Source organism: Pleurodeles waltl, chromosome 2_2 (genome assembly GCF_031143425.1).
Source record: "Pleurodeles waltl isolate 20211129_DDA chromosome 2_2, aPleWal1.hap1.20221129, whole genome shotgun sequence".
Lineage (NCBI taxonomy): Eukaryota > Metazoa > Chordata > Amphibia > Caudata > Salamandridae > Pleurodeles > Pleurodeles waltl.
The window spans coordinates 1,061,772,981-1,061,790,627 of NC_090439.1; the positions used below are offsets into that span (position 1 = coordinate 1,061,772,981).

Sequence of the window (17,647 nt, forward strand, 5' to 3'; positions counted from 1 at the left end):
TACAGATTCTGGGCCCGATTTCGAGTGTGGCGGTCACTAGACTGACACACTTGTGGTGGAAGTCTGGGCCGCTGCCAATGCCGTGGTCCGACAGCCACATTACAACCCTGGCGGTCAGGCCACCAGGGAACCGCCAGCTTCGCCAGGATCTCAGATCCCGGCGGTCTGGAAGTTGGTGGTGGTCCTAATTCACCAGGGCAGCGCTGCAAGCAGTGTAGCCCTGGGGATTACGACCCCCTTGTTTGCCAGTGGTTTCATGGCAGTAGCACAGCCATGAAAATGCTGGCAGAGAATGGGTGCAGGGGGCCCCATGTGGGCCCCTGCACTGCCCATGCATACATATGGATTTCTCCATTGAATATTGTTTGTAATCATTTTCTTCCTCCTTCCAGCTTTTCTGCTGTTCTCTGCCATGATATGGATCTCATGACGTTAAAAAAATGCAGTGTCCTAAAATAAGTGTCTGAGCCACTGTTATTCCCAATCAGCAGTGTAATCAATTTATTTATGAACATGGGTGAATGTTATTTAGCTTTGAAAATAATTTAGTGCGCTGAGGGTTAAATCATATTATTATTCAAATGTGAACAATGTTCTGTGATGAGTAATACCACTCAACCGAAACCTAGATGATATTCAGGTCCCCTAAATTCTATGCTTGCAAAAAGAATCTCTGGGTTTTAAGTACTACTATGAATGTATGATATAGATAATACTGTCATACCTCAGACAAGTGCATGGGCAGTGCAGGGGCCCTCCTGTGGCCCCTTGCACCCGTTCTCCTCCAGTCTTTTCATTGTGGTAAAACCGCCATGAAAAGGCTGGCAGAGAACCAGGTCATTACCAGCAGGGCAGCGCTGCATGCTGTGCCACCCTGGCTGATTGCGACCTGCACCCACTATCAACCTGTCGGAATCACCGATCCCGGCGTAGACGGCAGTGCCCTGGCAGTCTGACTGCCGTGGTCGTAATGTGGCGGGTGAACCGTCACAGCAGCGGTCCTAACTGTCACCACTAGCCCAGTGATGTAGTGACTGCCAGACTCGTAATCAGGCCCCAAATATATTTGCTGTGCTTCTGCAGATCTCGTAATTCCAATGGGGCTGGTAGCTACTGTTACCAGTTCTATCATAATTATAAACCCATGCATATTGAGAGCCTATGTGCTTTGACATAAGTTACACCAGAGTAGTGTTGTAGTTCATCTTAATTGTAGAATAATGCAGAGTAGTTTTTCACTGGTTTTTGAAGGGTTTCCTATTTGTCCCAACAAATCTTAATTCAATTATTTTGTCATTGCTTTCTGTATGACTTTTTTTTAATGTTTATCTACTTATAACAATAATTTCACGGTTTCCCTTCATGAGCTTCTCTGATTTAAGTACACAGGAGTGAGTCTCCTCCTGTACTCTTGAATTTGGATGAATTTATTTTCATGGAAGAAAGAGCTGTGTGATTCAAGCCCACAATTATAAAAATTATGCTTACCTTACCGCCTTTGTCTCCTTTCCGGCCTGGGATGCCACTTAGCCCTGGGGGGCCACTCTCGCCCTAAAATGGAAGAGAGAAATTTAGAATTATAACATACCCATAATCTTCATATTAGGAATCATTGTCAACGATGTGGGTGTTGGGGCTCTGTCCGCTTTTATTTTCCCCTCTACCTGAGGCTTCTTTAAGTAGCACTTAAAAAAAAATGCACATGCGCTGGCAGAGGGCTGCACTCACTCGCCATGAGCAGGCCACCTCATGTGCAGAGTGTAACTTGATGTCTGCCTTCAAGAACATTTGCCTGAAAATCGTACAGCACCAAGGCCTGTGAGGTCATCAGTTCGACAAAGCCATAGCCTTGTGGACTAATCTCCACCCTGTGATGACGTGGAGGGCAACGTTAGACCCGGGTGCTTCAGACTCAAAGAATACGGTGCCAGGGGCTTCACGTCAATCAGGGAGTGGGGAGGATAGTCAGCCCGTGACCAGGTGTGGGGGGGATCAGTGATCTTCCTGTGATGAGGTGGGAAAGTGCGGGGTCGAGGCTGCAGGCAGGAAGCACAGAAGCTGAGTCTGCGCAGTAATAGATACATTTTGAGCTGACTTGAGATTATATACTGCCTGTGCTGCTTTAGGTGAGAGAGGGCACATTGCCATAGCAGAGTAAGCGCACTGCTGGGGTATTTGAACTTGGCAAAGCAGCCTGGCTGTAGTTTTTGCCCTAAAAGTGCTTCTCGTGTCCCCCTCCTGGTGGAGCCACAAGGAGCGCAGCACCAGGTGAGAAAAAAGTAAAAAACACGGGAACCGACAAGAAAGTAAGGGAAGTGAGCCAAACGTGTCCATCACTTCAGGCATCACCGCAGTGCTCCATAGTTACCGTGAGGCCAGTGCTTAATTTGTGCTTGTTGTTTCCGGTGCTGAGGACCGGCACTTATTTTTGAGGGTCGGGGGCTTAGTCTTCTGCCTCAAGCATTTGCTGAGAGCAAAAGACAAGTTTGGGAAAGACGGAGGAAGAGAAAAACGAAAAAGCGCTACAATGAGGGAAAGCAGAAAGCTCCAGGTGTGAGCTGAATGGGCAGAGAGTGGCTTTAAATGGATTAAAGAGGCCCGATATGGCTTCAGGATTACTCTGCCTCAGTATTCCGTGCTCACACATTTAATTGCAGCAGCCGCGTGTTTAAGAGGAGACCTTTCGGCACCTGCAGCTTTTTATGTACAAATTAAGCACTGCGTGAGGCCTGCGCGAGACAGATGCTGTCCGCCTAACACTTTATTTTCACTCAAGTGGGAATAAATCCGTGACATTGGTAGCGCTCTGAAAATGCCTCCCCGCGTTGGATTCAGCTAATTTTACACACAAAAACGCCGATGATCCCAGTGCCGACTATGATTAGATATTTGAATATGAGAATATGTTTAAAACCTTTTGGTTAAAAAGTCCACACTGCATGAATGTATTGCACATTCTCTTGCGGTGGACTTAGCTGCGAAGTAGGGATGGGGCACATCCTCACGTCTGACGCATGAAGGTATAGCAGGGCCGTGGACAGAGTCCCACGCCAGCTTCTGTCAGGTCTTTCCCCTATTCTTCTGAAAACAGAAAAGTTCTTGACCGGTCAATATTGAACAAAAAGTGCCTCTGACTGAAAGGGATGGGGGTGGCTCAAGTGCAGTCAAACAAAGGTAGGGGCAACCAAGCACCCTGCCTACTACCTGAACTAAATGTAAATGTTTGCACTTTGTTAATTAGTAAATGTAAAGACGGTCTGGGTCTTGATCTAGTGCAACGGTACTCAAAGTACGGCCCGCGGGCCGCCAGCGGCCCCACGGACCTAGCTTGGCGGCCCGCGAGACGCACACCAAACGCCACATCATAATGGCAGCAGTATGTAAACATAGAAGAGGGCCGCGGGAGCATGCTCCCGCGGCCCTCCTCTATGTTTACATATGGCGGCCATTGTTTATGGCGTTGCCCTGACGATCCTGGAAGCCAAAGCCCCATAAAAGTCAGCGCTTGCAGCTAACTTTTATGGGGCTTTGGTCGTCTGCTTCCTGTCACCGGCTCCACGTCTGCTGCCCGCCTGCCTGCCTGCTGTTCCACGTTTGTGGCATCTTTACAGTGCTTTGAGTCAGGTAAGGCTCTTTGGTTATTTATTTATTTGTTTTTAATGTAGTGTGTGTTACTGGGGTAGGCATGAGAGCAGATTGCGCTGTGTGTGTGCGCTGTGTGTGTGTGTGTTACTGGGGTAGGGGTGAGAGCAGATGGCGCTGTGTGTGTGCGCGCTGTGTGTGTTACTGGGGTAGGGGTGAGAGCAGATGGCGCTGTGTAGGGGTGAGAGCAGATGGCGCTGTGTGCAGATGGCGCTGTGTGTGTTACTGGGGTAGGGGTGGGAGCAGATGGCGCTGTGTGCAGATGGCGCAGTGTGTGTTACTGGGGTATGGGTGAGAGCAGATGGCGCTGTGTGCAGATGGCGCTGTGTGTGTTACTGGGGTAGGGGTGGGAGCAGATGGCGCTGTGTGCAGATGGCGCAGTGTGTGTGTTACTGAGGTAGGGGTGAGAGCAGATGGCGCTGTGTGTGTTACTGGGGTAGGGGTGGGAGCAGATGGCGCTGTGTGCAGATGGCGCAGTGTGTGTTACTGGGGTAGGGGTGAGAGCAGATGGCGCTGTGTGTGTTACTGGGGTAGGGGTGAGAGCAGATGGCGCTGTGTGTGTGCGCGCTGTGTGTGTTACTGGGGTAGGGGTGAGAGCAGATGGCGCTGTATGTGTGCGCGCTGTGTGTGTTACTGGGGTAGGGGTGAGAGCAGATGGCGCTGTATGTGTGCGCGCTGTGTGTGTTACTGGGGTAGGGGCATTGTTTTGAAAAAGGGGGTGGGGTGGTTGTTCCCCCTCTAAGACCCGCCCCCTCTAAGCCCCGCCCCCCGCTGTCACTTCAGTGCGGCCCTCGGCCGCAAACCATACTGCAATTTTGGCCCCCGAGAAAAAGTTTGTGAGTACCCATGATCTAGTGTATAGCTTTGATTGACAGTCATTTGAGGCTTCATGGTGACAGATATATTCTTTCGGCCCGAAAATACGTCACCACGAAGGTATGGAGTGCATCATTCACATCCGAACTATATAAAAAAGTTTCCACTGGGCACAATCCAACTCAATTCCATGTTTAATATATATCTAGAAGGCACTTGTTTTTTTTTAATCTCAAACGCTAAATCTGTTTGCACATTTCACTGTAGCCTATTCATTGTAACACATTTTTAAAATAACGAATCCATTCTTTTCAGTCGCGGGCTCGAACCTCCTGGCTATTGAAATACATGGCGCTATTCCTCACAGCACTAACCGGTTCTGTAATTCTCTTTATTACAAACAGAATTCTGTAGTGATGGCATTAATACATCGAGGGGGAAAGGGTGCATTTCCAACTGATTACTTTATCGTGCAGGTTTTTTTATTCCGGGTATGCACGTTCTAATTTATATGCCTTTAAAGTTAAATGTTAACAAAATAGTGACAGAATGATTTGTGATTACCCACATCTCTGACCCCCGTCCTCACTGCACGCAGGATCACAGCCCTCAGACTTTTTGAGCACTTCAGTCGCTGAGCTTCAAGGGAATCTGCAGAGCGATCAGCAGTCTGGGACCTTTGTTAAGCTTCTAACCTTGGGCTCAGTCATTCGTTTGAGACTTTTAGGGCTTTAGTGAAACGGCTGACATCCTGGGCATTCTAAAAAGTCAGTAGGTTGGGAGGATGATGGGGTAAACAGTCCATCACACGCCAAGAAGTCCCCTGCCTCACAACTGACTCCTCTCCAATCCCATAGGCTTCTGAGCAGCACTGATCTGTCCGAGGGCACTTCATGCAGTGCTTAATTTGTGCTTGTTGTGTCCGGTGCTGAGCACCGGCACTTATTTTTGAGGGCTTATTCTTCTGCCTAAAGCATTTGCTGCGAGCAAAAGACACATATGGGAAAGATGGATGAAGGGAAAAACGAAAAAGCGTTACAAAGGGAGAAAGCAGAAAGCTGCAAGAGTGAGCCGAAGGGGCAGGGAGTGGCTTTATATGGATTGAAAAGGCCGAGATGACTTCAGGATTATGCCGCCATGTTCACACATTTAATTGCAGAAGCCGCGTGTTTAAGAGGAGGGCTTTGAGCACCGGCACCTTTTTATTTACAAATTAAACACTGACTTAATGGGTTATATTTCACTGATTTGTCTGTTCAGATATTACATCACTTAGAAGCTTGAACGATCCTGGACAAGGAGCTTTATACAAAAAGTATTTGTTTTGTTTTTTAATTCAGGTTGTGGGCGGCAGAGTTCACACTCCCCTGGTACATGGTGCTTGCAATGCTGACTTCCACCCAATATCAAGGACTTCGGAAATAGACAACACAAGGAAGAAGATTAGAAAACCTGACATCAGACAAGCAGAGAGCTCTTTCAGTATTCGTGGCCGGAAAGCAAGAGATCACTTATGAAAATGGATGCATTTGAGATGTGTTTTTTCTCAGCTTCGTGTTATCCTCATAAATTCCAAAACCTAAGAAGCCGAAGTGAAATTAATTGGGCTGTATCTTCAGAGTGTACATCAGTCAGACTCGCTTGCTAAATCGAACTCACACCATCGTTCATGCCTCACCACTCTGAAAAGTCACCAGAGCCACCCACTGTTTGTCAACTTTGGAAACAGTAATGAGTGTGTTGCACCATACTGCTCTGCCGTTCCCATGCCTGACTGTAAAAATATTTAAAGTAGGAATAAAATTTAAGATACACTCTCCTGCCATCTCGTGGTGAAAAGTAGTACTGCACTTTGCATCTCCGTCGCTTGTGCGTTTTGCATGGGGAGTGCGCACGGATGGTCCCACTTTTCGAAAACAATACATATTTAGTAGGTAGTACAGTTGATAATTATTTCAATAACTCACTCAATGCACTTGTATACAATGTCTGCTAAACGAGAAAAATGAATATATCTTATTGCTCAGAAAGCAGTAACACTGTAGGAAACATTTCAAAGTTTGAAGGGCAGCCCCTTCTAAATCCTACTAATTCGAACTGCATGCACACCCGAGCTCACTGAGCTTGTGCTTTCTATACTAACTACAGGGACCACGGCGGCACACGCAAGGACACGTCATCCTTCGTTCTAGACCCGTGCACTACTGAAGGACGCGTCTACCTTCGTTCTAGACCCCTCCACAACCCGTCTACTTTCGTCCTATACTCGTGCACGTACTGAAGGACACGTCATCTTCAATCTAGACGCGTGCACATACAGAAGGGCAAGTCATCCTTTATTCAATTCTAGTCCCGTGTACATACTTAAGGACGCGTCATCGTTCATTCTAGATCCGTGCACCAACTGAAGGGCGCGTCATCATGCATTCTTGGCCCGTGCGCATACTGAAGGAACTTCATTCCTCAATCTATGCTCGTGCACATACTGAAGGACGCGTCTACCTTTATTACAGGCCAGTGCACATACCGAGGACACGTCTACTTCATCTAGACCCGTGCACATACTGAAGGGCACGTCATCTTTCATTCTAAACCCGTGCACATACTGAAGGACATGTCTGCCTTCCTCTAGACCCGTGCACATACTGAAGGACATGACTACTTCATCTAGACCCGTGCACACACTGAAGGATGGATCTATTTCAATTTAGGCCCGTGCACATACTAAAGGACACGTCTACTTCATCTAGACCCGTGCACATACTGAAGGACGCATCTACATTTATGACAGGCCAGTGCACATACTAAAGGATACGTCTACTTCATCTAGACCTGTGCACACACTGAAGGATGGGTCTATTTCAACTTAGGCCCGTGCACATACTAAAGTACACGCCATCCTGCATTCTAGACCTGTGAACGAGCTGAAGGACACGCCATCCTTCATTCTAGACCCGTGCACGTGCTGAAGGATGCGTCTATTTCATTCTAGGTCCGTGCACATACTGAAGGACATGTCTGCCTTCCTCTAGACCCGTGCACATACTGAGGGGAACGTCATCCTTCATTCTACACCAGCGCACTTACTGGAGGACACGTCATCCTTCATTCTATCCCAGCCCACTTACTGAAGGACACGTCATTCTTCATTCTATACCCGTGTACTTACTGAAGGACACGTCACCCTTCATTCTATACCCGTGCACTTACTGAAGGACACGTCACCCTTCATTCTATACCCGTGCACTTACTGAAGGACACGTCATCCTTCATTCTATACCCGTGTACTTACTGAAGGACACGTCACCCTTCATTCTATGCCCGTGCACTTACTGAAGGACACGTCACCCTTCATTCTATACCCGTGTACTTACTGAAGGACACGTCACCCTTCATTCTATACCCGTGTACGTACTGAAGGACACGTCACCCTTCATTCTATACCCGTGCACTTACTGAAGGACACGTCATCCTTCATTCTATACCCGTGTACGTACTGAAGGACACGTCATCCTTCATTCTACGTACTGAAGGACACGTCACCCTTCATTTTAGACCCGTGTGAGGCTACGGCAATCCTGGTGCTCGTCTACAGTGAGAGAATTATTGGGCCCGCGATGAGAGCTTTTTTTCCAACTGTTGTATAATTTTCTTCAACCGTTGTATGACCCTACTTATCTGAGGTGCTCGGCTGATATTCTGGTAAAGAAGCAATCCAGATTGGAGAAAAAAAAGACTTTATCTGTGCACTGTCAGTTAACTATAACAGTCAGCACAATGCGCATTCTAGAATGCTCCTTTGTGTACTCCTCTTTGTGCGATGTCTTTGTGTGACGTCTGCTTGGGTTCTGAGTCCTATTGTGACATCATTCACCATGTGGTTTCTTTAAAACAGCCTTGCTGCTCAAATGGAAATATGTGGTATCGGGTATGTAAGCTGACATACCTGGAATCACTCCCTCATATTAAACATCAGTATGTTTCGAGCACCACACTCACGTGGCAGCATTGAATCAGGTGAGGAGGGTCCAGAGGTTGAGCTGGATGGCGTAGCACAGGATGAGGGTTCTTCACCTGAGAGGGAAGGCTCGGACTGAGCGCGTGGGGCTGGGAGAGAGGTGATGGATCCCATTGTAGGGACTGAGAAGAGACACCTGGAATGGTGATTAGGGCCCGAGGCTGTGGAGGAGGGACCGGGGCTTAGATTCGGAATGGAGGGTCTGGTATCTTGAGGGCCCAGGGCTAGAAGGAGGGCTGAGACTTGGAAGGGGGGCTCTGACCAGGTAAGGCAGCTTACAGTGAGTTGGAAGGCCTGAGACTGATATGAAGGGCGAGTGATTCTGATGGTGGGCCTCTAACTGAGATACAAAGACACGCTTTAACTGGGGTTTTTGTCGGCTTGGACTGCTGACCTCGGATTGAGATGGAATACTTGGACTGAGAGTGAGTGCCCGTCGGTTTAGGGTGAGGGATTGAGTAAGAAGGTTCTGGGGCATGATTGTTGTAACTGAGGGCATGAGAGGTGAGATGGAGGGGGTAAGGATGGATGGGGTATGTGTTTGAGGTCTGATATAGCCAGATGGATAGATGAACATCTTGGATCTGATGGCTGAGATGGAGGCACGTAGAGGTCAGCAGGCTGAGTGAGAGGGCTGTGTGCCGAGTGAGAGAGCTGTGGGCTGAGTGAGAGGGTTGTGGCTGAGTGGGAGTGCAGTGGGCTGAGTGGGAGGGTTGTGGGCTGATTGGGAGGGCTGTGGGCTGAGTGGGAGCGTTGTGGCTGAGTGGGAGTGCAGTGGGGTGAGGGGGAGGGCTGTGGGCTGAATGAGAGGGCTGTGGCTGAGTGGGAGTGTAGTGGGCTGAGTGGGAGGGCTGTGGGCTGAGTGAGAGGACTGTGGGCTGAGTGGGAGGGCTGTGGCTGAGTGGGAGGGCTGTGGCTGAGTGGGAGGGTTGGGGCTGAGTGAGAGGGCTGTGGGCTGAGTGAGAGGGCTGTGGGCTGAGTGAGAGGGCTTTGGCTGAGTGGGAGGGCTGTGAGCTGAGTGAGAGGACTGTGGGCTGAGTGGGAGGGCTGTGAGCTGAGTGGGAGGACTGTGGGCTGAGTGGGAGGGCTGTGAGCTGATTGGGAGGGCTGTGAGCTGAGTGGGAGGGCTGTGGGCCGAGTGAGAGGACTGTGGGCCGAGTGGGAGGGCTGTGGGCCGAGTGAAAGGACTGTGGGCTGAGTGGGAGGGCTGTGAGCTGAGTGGGAGGGCTGTGAGCTGAGTGGGAGGGCTGTGGGCTGAGTGGGAGGGCTGTGGGCCGAGTGAGGGCTGTGGGCCGAGTGAAAGGACTGTGGGCCGAGTGGGAGGGCTGTGGGCCGAGTGAGAGGGCTGTGGGCGGAGTGAGAGGGCTGCATGCCGAGTGGGAGGGCTGTGGGCCGAGTGGGAGGGCTGTGGGCCGAGTGAGAGGGCTGTGGGCCGAGTGGGAGGTCTGTGGGCCGAGTGAGAGGACTGTGTGCCGAGTGGGAGGGCTGTGGGCCGAGTGGGAGGGCTGTGGGCCCAATGAGAGGACTGTGGGCCGAGTGGGAGGGCTGTGTGCCGAGTGGGAGGGCTGTGGGCTGAGTGAGGGGGCTGATTGGGAGGGCTGTGGGCCGAGTGGGAGGGCTGTGGGCCGAGTGGGAGGGCTGTGTGCCGTGTGGGAGGGCTGTGGGCTGAGTGGGAGGGCTGTGTGCCGAGTGGGAGGGCTGTGTGCCGTGTGGGAGGGCTGTGTGCCGTGTGGGAGGGCTGTGTGCCGAGTGGGAGGGCTGTGGGCTGAGTGAGGGGGCTGTGGGCTGAGTGGGAGGGCTGTGGGCTGAGTGGGAGGGCTGTGGGCCGAGTGGGAGGGCTGTGGGCCGTGTGGGAGGGCTGTGGGCTGAGTGGGAAGGCTGTGTGCCGTGTGGGAGGGCTGTGGGCTGAGTGGGAGGGCTGTGTGCCGAGTGGGAGGGCTGTGGGCTGAGTGGGAGGGCTGTGGGCCGAGTGGGAGGGCTGTGTGCCGTGTGGGAGGGCTGTCGGCTGAGTGGGAGGGCTGTGTGCCGAGTGGGAGGGCTGTGGGCCGAGTGGGAGGGCTGTGGGCCGAGTGGGAGGGCTGTGTGCCGTGTGGGAGGGCTGTGGGCTGAGTGGGAAGGCTGTGTGCCGTGTGGGAGGGCTGTGGGCTGAGTGAGGGGGCTGTGGGCTGAGTGGGAGGGCTGTGGGCCGAGTGGGAGGGCTGTGGGCCGAGTGGGAGGGCTGTGTGCCGTGTGGGAGGGCTGTGGGCTGAGTGGGAGGGCTGTGGGCCGAGTGGGAGGGCTGTGGGCTGAGTGGGAGGGCTGTGGGCTGAGTGGGAGGGCTGTGGGCCGAGTGGGAGGGCTGTGTGCCGTGTGGGAGGGCTGTGGGCTGAGTGGGAAGGCTGTGTGCCGTGTGGGAGGGCTGTGGGCTGAGTGGGAGGGCTGTGTGCCGAGTGGGAGGGCTGTGGGCTGAGTGGGAGGGCTGTGGGCCGAGTGGGAGGGCTGTGTGCCGTGTGGGAGGGCTGTCGGCTGAGTGGGAGGGCTGTGTGCCGAGTGGGAGGGCTGTGGGCTGAGTGGGAGGGCTGTGGGCCGAGTGGGAGGGCTGTGTGCCGTGTGGGAGGGCTGTGGGCTGAGTGGGAAGGCTGTGTGCCGTGTGGGAGGGCTGTGGGCTGACTGGGAGGGCTGTGGCTGATACACATGACAAGTGTAATTGAGGTGGGACGGCTGAAGGCCATAAGTATCTCCCAGCTATTTATATTGCACACTGCATCAACTGATTTGTCTGTAGATAAGTGCATTTATTTAAATAATGAATGCATTTACTTGGAGCAGCAACAGAAATATTGTTCAATAAGACTTTTTTTCGGTGATAGGACAATAAGCTGATTGGGTGGAATTCTAGAAGTCAGTGTGTTTGTAAATGATATATGTTAAAAACAGCTATTGATTTAAAACAGACATACACAAGATAAGTCTGTACAAACTGAATTGAGTAAACAATACTTTTGTCAACTTTGGGTGCGCTATAAAATATGGAAGAGAGCATCAACCAAAAATACTTGTGTGAAACATATATTGATCGAGGGAAAACTGCAAGATGTTCAGTAGTGCAATCTGTAGGTGGATACAAGGGGTCATTGTTTACCATTATCCATAAAGTGCTGAAGCAGTGGGAGGGGCAAACAAGGTGATGTTTTCTTCCTTGCAGTGACGTATCACTCAGGCCTCCCACAATAACACTTCTCTAAACGTGGAAGAGGGCTGGCAGTGCAAGGACCAAATGTTTTGTGCAGAGTGCATGGCACGTTTCTGCAGTGGGGCACCAAACCTCCATGCACATTGCCTACAGTTGCAGATTTCACTTATTCTTAATTACGTTCGCATTTTAGAACGATCTACTTGGAAAACTGCATCACCCCCAGAAGGATGTAATAACTGTGTCTTGGTATAATCAATCTGTGAATCAGAGAGACTGATTGTCAATCAAGGAGACAGACACCTGTCAGTTCGGGCAGTCACCGGGTGTCTGCTTACGCAGGAGTGACAGGCAACCAGACATTTCTGCTTCTTTAGTGCAGGCTAAATCCCTTAGTTTAGCATTGAAATTACGTTGTGCACCCCAAGAGAAAATGGGACAAGTATGAGATCCAATGTATATTCTAGACACATGTAAATGCTTTTGACCTTTATGGGTTTTTCAACCTGAATAACTTCTTCAGACTCCCCAGTAGATCAACAAAATGTCAATAAGAAAGCGGACATTACGGTTTTCTTCCATCTCCCAGGAGCAATGGGAACATCTCCTTCTGCACGTCGGAGGCTTGTGAACAAACCTTTTAGATCCCACGTGCTCAGCGGTTCAGAAGTTGTCTTTATTTAAGTCACTTAGAGCAATCACTGGTGTCAGGAGGTCAGCGTAGAGCAGTTTACGATAAGAGGCTTGACCTGCCTGCTACGGCATGCTGCTACCAACTTGGAGAAATACTGGGTTCAATCATTCTCTTTCCACACAGCAGGAGGATCAAACAGACGTCCTGCTCCTCGCCGAGCTGGCGGAGCCCAGAGAGATGCAGGCCCCGGTCCGCCAACGCTGCCTTCTTGCTGTTGTGCCCGAACTCCTGCAGGGAAACAGCACTGGCGCACTCCTGGGTGCCCCAAATGCCTGCATCTCCCATCCAAAGCTCTGCTTCACTACACTAAGGAGGCACTGACCTCACCGGAGCAGCTAACAAACACCCTACGATGAGAGGCAGGGCACTGAAAGCCAAGGGCACCCGACATTGGGCTGGTGAATGCTGGCACCAAGTGTTCTGGCGGGGAGCCCCCATCACTCAGCGCCTACTCCCTCTTCACCGGGAATTAAAAAGTGAGAGTGTTCTTTAGGAAGGCGCTATAATGTGACGTCTGAGGTGACGCTGCCGTGAAGCAAGGACGCGGAGCTTCTGTGCTTCACAGGGGCCCACTGACAGTGCGAGGCAGAAGAGAGAGACTGATGCGCTCCCCGTGGCCTGCCCTGGTATCTTTGGACCAGGATGCTGTGCTTTCCAACTCTCTTTTAGGTCCCAAGGCCTGTTACTGCAGCATCCCCTCCTCCTTTCATCCTTCCCTTAGCGCCTGCTGCCCCCACTTCATCACCTTACATCATCTCCACCAGTGGTCGAAATGGAGGGGATCTGATAGTGCAACACACTGCTAGCTGTGCGGCAACTGTACAACACACTACTGCTGTGCGGCAACTGTACAACACACTGCAAGCTGTGCGCCTAGCTGTACAACACACTGCAAGCTGTGCGCCTAGCAGTACAACACACTGCAAGCTGTGCGCCGAGCTGTACGACACATTGCAAGCTGTGCGCCGAACTGTACGACACATTGCAAGCTGTACGCCCAACTGTACAACACACTGCAAGCTGTGCGGCAACTGTACAACACACTACTGCTGTGCGGCAACTGTACAACACACTACAAGCTGTGCACCCAACTGTACAACACTCTACAAGCAGTGCTCTCAATAGTACAACACTCTACAAGCTGTGCTCTCAACAGTGCAATACTCTATAAGCTGTGCTCTCAATAGTACACACCTAACAAACTGTGCTCTCAACGTTACAACTCTTTACAAGCTGTCCTCTCAACAGTACAACGCACTACAATCTGTGCGCCGAACTGTACAACACACTGCAAGCTGTGCGCCGAACTGTACAACACACTACAAGCTGTGCGCTCAACTGTACATCACACTGCAAGCTGTACGCCCAACTGTGCAACACACTACAAGCTGTGCGCCCAACTGTACAACACACTACAAGCTGTGCGCCCAACTGTACAACACACTACAAGCTGTGCGCCGAGCTGTACAACACACTACAAGCTGTGCGCTAAACTGTACAACACACTGCAAGCTGTGCGCCAAACTGTACAACACACTGCAAGCTGTGCACCGAACTGTACAACACACTACAAGCTGTAAGCCCAACTGTACAACACTCTACAAGTTGTACGCCAAATTGTACAACACACTACACGCTGTGCGCCAAACTGTACAACACACTGCAAGCTGTGCAGCGAACTGTACAACCCATTACAAACTGTGCGCCGAACTGTACAAGCCACTGCAAGCTGTGCACTGAACTGTACATCACACTACAAGCTGTAAGCCCAACTGTACAACACACTACAAGCTGTGCATCGAGCTGTACAACACACTACAGGCTGTGCACCGAGCTGGACAACACACTGCAAGCTGTGCGCCCAACTGTACAACACACTACAAGATGTGCGCCCAACTGTACAACACACTACAAGCTGTGCACCCAACTATACAACACACTGCAAGCTGTGCGCTGAACTGTACAACACACTGCAAGCTGTGCGCCAAACTGTACAACACACTGCAAGCTGTGCGCCGAACTGTAAAACACACTACAAACTGTGCGCCAAGCTCTACAACACACTGCAAGCTCTGCGCCGAACTGTACAACACACTACAAGCTATGCACCCAACTGTACAACACTTTACAAGCTGTCCTCTCAACAGTACAACACACAGCAAGCTGTGAGCCCAACTGTACAACACACTACAAGCTGTGTGCCGAACTGTACAACACACTACAAGCTGTGCTCCGAACTGTACAACACACAAGCTGTGCACCCAACTGTACAACACTTTACAAGCTGTGCTCTCAACAGTGCAACACTCTACAAGCTATGCTCTCAGCAGTACAACACTCTACAAGCTGTGCTCTCAGCAGTACAACACTCTACAAGCTGTGCTCTCAGCAGAACAACACTTTACAAGCTGTGCTCTCTACAGTGCAACGCCCTACAAGCTGTGCTCTCAACAGTGCAATACTCTACAAGCTGTGCTCTCAACAGTGTAATACTCTATAAGCTGTGCTCTCAATAGTACAACACTCTACAAACTGTGCTCTCAACAGTACAACACAGTACAAGCTGTGAGCCCAACTGTACAACACACTACAAGCTGTGCGCCCAACTGCACAACACACTACAAGCTGTGCGCCCACTGTACAACACACTACAAGCTGTGCACCCAACTGTACAACACTCTACAAGCAGTGCTCTCAATAGTACAACACTCTACAAGCTGTGCTCTCAACAGTGCAATACTCTATAAGCTGTGCTCTCAATAGTACACACCTAACAAACTGTGCTCTCAAGGTTACAACACTTTACAAGCTGTCCTCTCAGCAGTACAACGCACTACAAGCTGTGTGCCGAACTGTACAACACACTACAAGCTGTGAGCCCAACTGTACAACACACTGCATGCTGTGCGCCGAACTGTACAACACACTACAAGCTGTGCACCCAACTGTACAACACTCTACAAGCAGTGCTCTCTATAGTACAACACTTTACAAGCTGTGCTCTCAACAGTACAACACAGTACAAGCTGTGCTCTCAACAGTACATCACACTGCAAGCTGTCCTCTCAACAGTACAACACACTACAAGCTGTGCATCCAACTGCACAACACACTACAAGCTGTGCACTCAACTGTAGAACACTCTACAAGCAGTGCTCTCAATAGTACAACACTCTACAAGCTGTGCTCTCAACAGTGCAATACTCTATAAGCTGTGCTCTCAATAGTACAACACTCTACAAACTGTGCTCTCAACGTTACAACACTTTACAAGCTGTCCTCTCAACAGTACAATGCACTACAAGCTGTGCGCCGAACTGTACAACACACTAAAAGCTGTGAGCCGAACTGTACAACACACTGCAAGCTGTGCGCCGAACTGTACAACACACTACAAGCTGTGCACCCAACTGTACAACACACTACAAGCAGTGCTCTCTATAGTACTACACTTTACAAGCTGTGCTCTCAACAATGTAACACTCTACAAGCTGTGCACCCAACTGTACAACACACTACAAGCAGTGCTCTCTATAGTACTACACTTTACAAGCTGTGCTCTCAACAATGTAACACTCTACAAGCTGTGCTCTCAACAGTACAACACACTACAAGCTGTGCGTCCAACTGTACAACACACTACAAGCTGAGCGCCCAACAGTGCAACACTCTACATGCTGTGCTCTCAACAGTGCAACATTCTACAAGCTGTTCTCTCAACAGAGCAACACTCTACAAGCTGTCATCTCAACAGTGCAACACTCTATAAGCTGTGCTCTCAGCAGTACAACACACTACAAGCTGTGCTCCAATAATACAACACTTTACAAGCTGTGCACTCAACAGTACAACACTTTACAAGCTGTGCTCTCAACAATGTAACACTCTACAAGCTGTGCTCTCAACAGTACAACACACTACAAGCTGTGCACCGACTGTACAACACACTACAAGCTGTGCACCCAACTGTACAACACACTACAAACTGTGCACTCAACAGTACAACACACTACAAGCTGTTCTCTCAACTGTGCAACGCTCTACAAGCTGTGCTCTCAGCAGTGCAATGCTCTACAAGCTGTGCTCTGAACAGTGCAACACTGTATAAGCTGTGCTCTCAACAAGCTGTGCTCTCAACAGTACAACACTCTACAAGCTGTGCACTCAACAGTACAACACTCTACAAGCTGTTCTCTCAACAGTGCAACACTCTACAAGCTGTTCTCTCAACAGTGCAACGCTCTACAAGCTGTGCTCTCAACAGTGCAACGCTCTACAAGCTGTGCTCTCAACAGTGCAACACTGTACAAGCTGTGCTCTCAACAGTACAACACTCTACATGCTGTGCTCTCAACAGTACAACACTTTACACGCTGTGCTCTCAACAGTGCAATACTCTACACGCTGTCCTCTGAACAGTGCAACACTCTACAAGCTGTGCTCTCAAGAGTGCAACACTCTACAAGCTGTGCACCCAGCTGTACAACACACTACAAGCTGTGCTCTCAACAGTACAACACTTTACAAGCTTTGCTCTCAACAGTGCAACACTCTACAAGCTGTCCTCTCAACAGTACAACACACTACAAGCTATGCTCTCAACAGTACAACACACTACAAGCTGTGCTCTCAACAGTACAATACTTTACAAGCTGTGCTCTCAACAGTACAACACACTACAAGCTGTGCACCGACTGTACAACACACTACAAGCTGTGCACCCAACTGTACAACACACTACAAACTGTGCACTCAACAGTACAACACACTACAAGCTGTTCTCTCAACAGTGCAACACTCTACAAGCTGTTCTCTCAACAGTGCAACACTTTAGAAGCTGTGCTCTCAACAGTACAACACTTTACAAGCTGTGCTCTCAACAGTACAACACACTACAAGCTGGGCGTCTGACAGTACAACACATTAATCTTACAAATCACGGCTCAAGGATACTAAAGACAACGGTTGAGAGCTCTCCTGCAGCATCATGGAGAGTACACAGCAGGAGTATTACAGTTGGGAAAAACAACCAAACATGGGCCAAGCACTGGACAATCAATCACCCACACAGAGTGGTAGAAACTTCAGAGTCATGTAGTACACTCACTCTCATAACAATCACATACCCCAGAGGCAGCATGCAGACCAAGAGACAAGACAGCCACACAAGGGACCTGCATTAAACCTACAGAGATCACACCTAAAAGAACCGCCAAACAGACCCACTGTTGCACACACCTGACAAAAAGACACCCGAGCATCAGAACTCCAATCATTGAGAACCCAGAACAACGTGGAAAGAAAT

General features: G+C 50.1%; 1 protein-coding gene across 1 annotated transcript in view; it reads right to left on the reverse strand.

Moving 5' to 3' along the window:
• Nucleotides 1–17,647, reverse strand: part of COL22A1 (collagen type XXII alpha 1 chain) — a 900,581-nt gene that overhangs the window by 251,816 nt on the left and 631,118 nt on the right. Inside the window, exon 30 of the mRNA XM_069220797.1 lies at nt 1,489–1,551. Coding sequence (XP_069076898.1) covers nt 1,489–1,551 — 63 coding nt within the window. The remainder of the gene's footprint in view (nt 1–1,488; nt 1,552–17,647) is intronic.